This window comes from Labeo rohita, chromosome 6 (genome assembly GCF_022985175.1).
Source record: "Labeo rohita strain BAU-BD-2019 chromosome 6, IGBB_LRoh.1.0, whole genome shotgun sequence".
In the NCBI taxonomy this organism is placed as follows: domain Eukaryota; kingdom Metazoa; phylum Chordata; class Actinopteri; order Cypriniformes; family Cyprinidae; genus Labeo; species Labeo rohita.
Genome location: NC_066874.1, coordinates 30,055,182 through 30,062,419, shown reverse-complemented (window position 1 = coordinate 30,062,419; position 7,238 = coordinate 30,055,182). Strand labels below are relative to the sequence as shown.

General features: G+C 37.9%; 1 protein-coding gene across 2 annotated transcripts; it reads right to left on the bottom strand.

Annotated features, from left to right (window-relative positions):
• Positions 1-273: 273 nt before the first annotated feature.
• Positions 274-7,238, bottom strand: slc25a55a (solute carrier family 25 member 55a). Of its 2 annotated transcripts, none has more exons than XM_051112071.1 (10): positions 7,121-7,238; positions 5,833-5,936; positions 5,530-5,655; positions 5,148-5,203; positions 3,007-3,097; positions 2,802-2,920; positions 1,308-1,500; positions 1,048-1,202; positions 893-968; positions 274-790 (listed from the first exon to the last, which is right to left on the bottom strand). In XM_051112071.1, the coding sequence occupies exons 2-10, from the start codon at positions 5,847-5,849 to the stop codon at positions 631-633; spliced, it is 993 nt and encodes a 330-aa protein (XP_050968028.1). In that variant the 5' UTR covers positions 5,850-5,936; positions 7,121-7,238; the 3' UTR covers positions 274-630. The 2 variants fall into 2 exon arrangements, with proteins under 2 accessions (XP_050968028.1, XP_050968029.1); XM_051112072.1 differs by lacking the exon at positions 7,121-7,238 and adding an exon at positions 6,028-6,136.

Genomic DNA, 7,238 nt, shown 5'->3' with positions numbered 1-7,238 from the left:
ACCTTGCATACCTGCCTCAAAAGCAGTTAAAAAAACAAGATGTGCACCAGATGGAACGAAACGGAATGAAAGTCAATGACGTTGCCTAAAACTATTAACAATTTTAAGTTACAAGGTCTGAAGGCTTCAAAAGCATTGAGTAGCCCAATTGTTTAGACACTGAAAACAGTGACAGCAACAGAAACACACACACATGAATGCTGAGTTGGAAAAAAGAAAAAGACTAAAGTATTAATACAAAAAGAATTACACAAAGTGTATAGATGAGGGAAAAAAAAAAAAAAAAAAAAAAAAAGTCAAGAAAATCCTTAGTGTCATTACAGTGACACCAGTCTCCCTCATTGAGGGGAAACCTTCACATATGCTTCTAGAAAACGTAAGCACGTCTTAAGCGCTGTCCTCCAGATGTATCCTTACCAACAAGTGCAAAATGCTGGCCACAGCCCATCAAATAAGCCTGTAAACCATAGAGGAAGTGCGGTAAGGCTGGAAAAACTCACAGGAACTTAACCAGGGTAGAACTTGCCATTCTCTCGACAACTCTACCCATCTTGATTAATGTTTATCTTCGCTTGTAAATGTACAGTTGGTTATGTAGCTGCCACAGTCTGAGAGGTACCATGGGTCTGTTCAGTCAGAGATTAGCTTTAGAGGAGACTGGCTCATGATAAACTCGCCCACGCCGACGAAGTACATGACCTGCACGATACCGAACAGCGGCGCGATGACGAGAGCCCTGCAGCCCGCGCCCTTCAAGAAGGCAGATGGGCCTTCTCGCTTTATGATTTTGCTGTGGGAATGAAGAAACAAGCAAAGGTTAAACATGGTAGATGATACACTCGCATGAAAAAAATCAGTTAAATCGTAACACGTTATAGGACTGATGCATTACCTGAAACAGTCAATTATGCCGCTGTAGGTTTCTTCGTTGGCTCCTTTGCTTAGAGACTGCAGCCTGGTTTTAATCACTGCCAAATATAATAAATTGTTAGCATGAGCATTCGCTTTTTTAAATTGTGCCAATGAAACATTGAAAACAACTCATACCATCACATGGGTTAACGGCAACAGCAGCCGTGGAGCCTGCGACACATCCAGAGATGAACGACCAATAAAATGGCGCAGCTTCATCAGGGGAAGGCTTACCCAACTTGTTCATATTCGCAAAGAGAGGGAAGTAGACGATCGAGAAAGGTACATCTCTAATAGAAGCGGAGAGAGAGAGAGGAGAGAAGAAAAAAAAAAAAGTTAGATTACTGTGAACATTTGCATTTAGTGTTGTTGAGGGAAGTTTTACCATGCATTACCTCAATAGAGTTGCTCCAAGGCCTTTGTACAGCCCCTGAATGCCTTTAGTGTGCAGTAACTCTCTTGCGATCTGGGTTGCAGATATGGCCCTGGGTGAGGCGTTGGGCACCACGTTGTAGGAACGACTCAACACCGCATTTGTGGTCGCCAGTCTAGTGGCAGGAATGATGCCTGGTTTTCTCTGTTGAGCAGCTGTGATGATCACAAAGTTGTTAGAACAGCTAAATGACCGAGTGAGTAATACAACTACACTGTGTCATTTACTACAACAACAACCCTGATAATAACCAAGAACACTCAGGCTAAATTGCACTACTTCATTAAAGGGAACATCAGGTATTAAAACTTTGGTTTAATATAACATATATATATATTTTTTTTTTTACAAATTTACGTAATTTTTAAAAATCCACATTACTTTATACATGTGTAACCCTGGACCACAAAACCAGCCTTAAGTAGCACAGGTATATTTGTAGCAATAGCCAAAAATTCATAGGATGGGTCAAAATTATTCATCTTTCTATTATGCCAAAAATCTGTAGGATATAAGTAAAGATCTTGTGCCATGACGATATTTCCTACCATAAATATATCAAAACTTAATTTTTGATTAGTAATATGAATTGTTAAGAAATTCATTTGGACAACTTTAAAGGCAATTTTCTCAATATTTTGCACTCTCAGATTACAGATTTTCAAATAGTTGTATTTCGGCCAAATATTGTCCCATCTCAAACCAAACATCATTCGAAATCTTTTTTTATTCCGCTTTGATATGATGTATAAATCTCAATTTCAAAAAAATGGCCCCTTATGACTGGTTTTGTGGTCCAGGGTCACATATTTTGGACTATGGAGGGTGCCATTAATTCGACTGCGTGAAACGGTTGCACTCTATGAGCTACTGCCGCTACCTGTTGCTATTTTTTACTGCAACGCAACTCGGAAAATAAAATACTGATACGATGCCATATTGTGCGACTTTTGGTTGTAATTTTCAATTGAGGGGCAATGAGAGATATAACAAGTCTTCACTGCTTTTTACTAGTGAGAAGAAGAGGAGAAAAGAATAGGAAGAAGCCTGTGAACGAATAAAACTTTCTAAAGACCTGCGTCTTTGCTCTCTCCACTTCAGCCCTGATGCCTTTGAGGCTTTTAGTAGACCACAGCTACTGACAGAGCTTACAAATGGCAGAGACAAGAAATGCTAGATGCCATCCTGATAGGATGTAAACACGTCGACACTTGTCATGACGCCGCAGCCACTGAAGGAGTTACTCAGTCTTAGTATTAGTATTTTCTTTTCTGAATTATGTATTCAGAGTTGTGTTGCAAAAATAATGCCACCCCCATAGTCCAAAATATGTATAAAACAATGTAGGGTTTTTTAAATAACTTTTCTTATTCATTAAGAGACATCATTTGCATTATTTTATGCCATACAAGTCTTAATACCCAGGGTTCACTTTAAAAACAAAAAGGAAGCCTACCTAGTCTCCCAGCATCCTGTAGCTGAATTTTCAGCATCTCCATTGGAGTAGTGATGATAACCTGGCACATGCCAGCAGCACATCCAGCCAACATCTCTCTAAATACAGTCAGCCCTCTCCTGTAATAAACAAAGCATATACATGTATAATTCAAAAGAAAATGCATTTGAACAAGCACTAAGAAGTGCAGCAATTGCAAACGTACCCATCTTTGGAGAGTTTGCATCGGAAGAAGTCATTAGCAGCCAGTTTGATGGCCTTCTCAGGAGTGACAAGTGTGAGATTAACCGCAGCACCTAAAAGACAAATAAACAGAGGGCTAAAGAAAACCACACCAGAACTGATCACAGATCAGCAAACATACATTCCCCACCACCATCAAAACAGAGATATGACTACAACATGACCTTATCAAGTACCATTCAAACTAATTATAATGTAAAAATGCCACTAACAGACTGGAAGAATATAAGCAAAGCTTATGAGCTTGTGAGCTGATGATGGAGGGGGATTTTACATAATGTGAACACAACCAAAAAATATTAACTAGTATATAAACAAACAGAGAAGACAGAAATATAGGATAGAATATTCAGATAAATGTAGTGAGACAAAAATGAATGCAGGCACATTCCAGAAAGAGACCGACATTAGGGTTGTGCAGTATCACGCTAAAAAAAAACAGTATGGAAACGTGTCGGCAGGTAGATTATCTGCAAACAATAGAGACAAATACAGCCTATTCTTTAAACTATCACAAAGAGCCACTTCCATTGAAGACAGCTTTGTTGTGGAGTTTTGATGTGCTGCACATGTACTAACTGTAGCATTAATATCAATGAACTGATGTAAGGTTGTGGTTATTTTACAACAGCTTCAAATATTATTTAGAATGTGCTGCTGTATTGTTAAATGAAGTGAAATCTGTTTCACAGACATATGCATTCATTAAGTTCACATACTAAAGAAAATAATACATTTTAAAAAAAGAATTAAGACTGAGCAACTTCAATTTGTAAGTTATTCTTATTCATATAATTGTGTAAGAATCATTGTGGGTTGAATATGGTCAAATATATACATTTTTACAGCGATAAGAAGTGTCATACTGCCCAGCCCTAATTTTAAACCATGCTATTTTAAGATACCACTGTCTTTAAAGACAAAGCACAGCGTTCACATGATCAGATAAAAGACCTTAAAGACAAAGCAGATAATGAGCGTAAGTGATGATGATGGTGAATATCCAACAAAACATTCTAGATGTTAACAGAACATGGCAAGATGGGTTAGTACCGAATGAGACAAGAGCAAGGACAGTGAAGAAAGTGGGAGAAGAAAAAAAAAAAAAAAAAAAACAACAAAGAAACAAGAAGCAAAAAGTAAATATCAAAATTCAACAATTATGTATAAATAAAACAAAAATTGGTGCCTAATTATAATAGAGCAGAGTGAGTAAGAACCATGATAAATGATTTGCCTCCAGCGTGGCTGCGCCTTATCGGCTAGCCTTCACTATCCCAGCGGGGACCCATGTCTGTAACATGAAAAACACAGATGCAAACAACAGCATTCCTCACAGAAATGGAGACCCGGCACAAAACACCGACTCCATTCTCCTCCAAACTCTACAGATAACACTCTTAAAGGAAACTTAAAGTGGTCTATGGAATAACTGCAGCCAAACAACCGATCTACCAAATGTAATAATTACATGTTTGGTTTGCTTCATTTAAAATTAACCCTCTGATGCATTAAATATGACATAAAAACCAAACGTTTTTCATACTTTATAATACTATATAGCCATTTTCAATTTATTCAGCACATTTACTTGAATTTAAAATAAAATATGTGTTTTGGGAGATTGCACCATTAACAAAATACACAGAGGTACTTATGCAAGATATGTTGTCAGAAATGAGGACTGTCAGGTTGAATTATGGCTGAGGCTCAAATAAAATCACCTAGGGTAGTTTGGACGTCACACCCTGAATGGTTAAAATGCCACTGTAGTGCACGCCATGCATCAGAGGGTTAAAAATAAAGGGTTATGTACTACTCTAGGCTTTTATTGTCCATTTACCAACCAAAACACACTCTGAGCAGTCTACAAAAAAAAAAAAAAGATTATAATTTAGATGTTGGGAAAGTAATTAACTATTGCCATTTCAGTGCTACGAAAGGCAAAAATTCTCTGTACAACTATCACCAGCCAAGCTATTGTAGTTCATTCTCCAAAGTCATAAAGACTAGATTCCTCAAGTCTATTCAGGTGTACCCATCATGCCAAACTAATTTTACTACATTAAGGCACTTATGAATAAACAAAAGAGTGAATCTTACCTCTATACATGCCGAAGTATCCCTCAGATCGTACTGTTTTGATGAGGCAGTCAACCCTAAAAGACAAACAGTTGTTTAACCTACTTCTGCTTAAACAAATTAAACTCTATTAGCAACACGTGTGGTATTTTCAGTATGAGTTTACATCATGCATGCGACACGGTCTGGCCTCAATCCTTATAAGGCTTTGTAGTGGCCACAGAGGCTAAACCCTCATGTCAGGCGGAAACTAGCGCCTAACCATGCATCACACATTCCACTAGGATTAACTGCCAATGAAAGGCAGCTAATCAAATCAAAGAAGGACACAAGCGGTAGTATCTAATAATGGCATGTGTGAATTAAAATAGAAAGAGCAATTCTTAAAAAGTAGAGCTCTTACATGCTCTTGTAGACTTGCTGGCCTTGTCTCTGGTTCTGGAGTCTGGTCTTGGCCAAATCGATGGGAAACACGCAAGTGACCCCAACGATGCCAGCAACGCCACCATTAATCAGTTTGGCAGGGAGGCTAAAAGAAAAATGCGCAAAATAAATTAAAACCTAATAATCAAAACATAAATAAATAAAACAAAAATACAAATAAATAACACATACATACATACATATATATATATATATATATATACACACACACACACACAAACAACCCAATTCCTTAAACTTTATGGTTTATAACCTCCTGTACCTGATTTGTTGAGACATCTTGAAATTTCAGGAATGAGATGAAGACTGAGTTTGATGAGAGCTTGCTTCCTGTAGTGATCAGTGAATGACTTCGAGAGCAGAGACCTGGAGTTAGACACAGTGTTACTTGTATCAATTAGACACGACTGATACAAGACTGTCTACACGTACTCTACAACCCACAAAAATAACTTACACCTCACTTTTAATTAAGCTTTTCCTACGCATCGCATGACGTTTTAATCCACCGGCCAAAACACTACTGAGCCATAAGGTCAAATGACTGACTCACTTCCGGCTAGTGTGTGCGCGCATGTGCTCAGTCAGGGGGTTTGGCTTTGTGACACGTAACTGGATCTCTAGCCTGCTGAGCACAGATAACGGTAGCCTATGACGGGAAGTCCGACTCATTTCCGCGAATCGACTCCTTCGAACGGAGTCAAAGCGCGGGCGGTTTTATTGACGTCCTGACGTAATTACGCAATCACGTGGTCTCCGACATCCTTTAAAACGTTTCGGTAAAACCAAACGTATGCACATTATTCAGTTTAATAATACGAGTGTTTGTTGTTGACTCGCTAATTGCACGGAATGTTGAAGCGAATTCGTAAACGAATCTTTGTGAACCAGCTCAACGTGTTCACCAATAAGTGTCGACTCAAAAGAATGATTCGTTCTATCAATGCTTCACTTCTTGCAGGAATTTACCAAGAAAACTCAAGACCTGACACGTTTCAGTGACATTCCTCTTGCACACGCCCATTGTTTTAAGCTTGCAAACCAGCTTTAGTTTCTGCATGTTATTTATTTGGCAATTTTATAACCATTTTTCACAAATACCGTTCTCCATTCTCAACATTTTTTGTGGATGTTGCATGAATTTTATACAGCATTCACAAGATACTTAAGCACATAGTGCAATGGAAAAAAACATTTATCAAACAATTATCAAAAGAAACCATTCACAATGCGGTGAAGGAAATTCAGTCAGCATTTTTAGAAAAGCGGAAATGAATTTCGCGCTTTCTCTTAACGGTCTAACTGCAGGTTGGTTAACGTTAAACGGTAAACTAAAGCCGGTTTAAATAAATCAAAACACAATATATACCTCCACACACACATTAACATAATAAAACAGTATGTGTCAAATTACTAAATATTAACCTGACCGGTAAACGTTTGGGCGGTGAACAGCTTGCTATACAACATGTCTACTTCTGCTACATTTAACTATTTACACTTTGATATTAGTACATTCATGTTTTTTACCCCCCAAAATAAACACTTACCTCAGATATAAGCCGAATTCGTTCAAATATTCTAATGAAGTTCCGTATACTAGAACCTTCCACGGCAAGAAACTTTGAATGAATGTTTGAATGGAAAATTCCTTTCGGCTTTTAAAAT

Coding starts and splice junctions, on each gene's coding strand:
- slc25a55a (XM_051112071.1), bottom strand. Junction 3,098..5,147: donor ATACTTCGGCATGTATAGAG/GTAAGATTCACT, acceptor TTTGTCTTTTAG/GTGCTGCGGTTAATCTCACA. Junction 1,501..2,801: donor ACAGGATGCTGGGAGACTAG/GTAGGCTTCCTT, acceptor TGATCATCACAG/CTGCTCAACAGAGAAAACCA.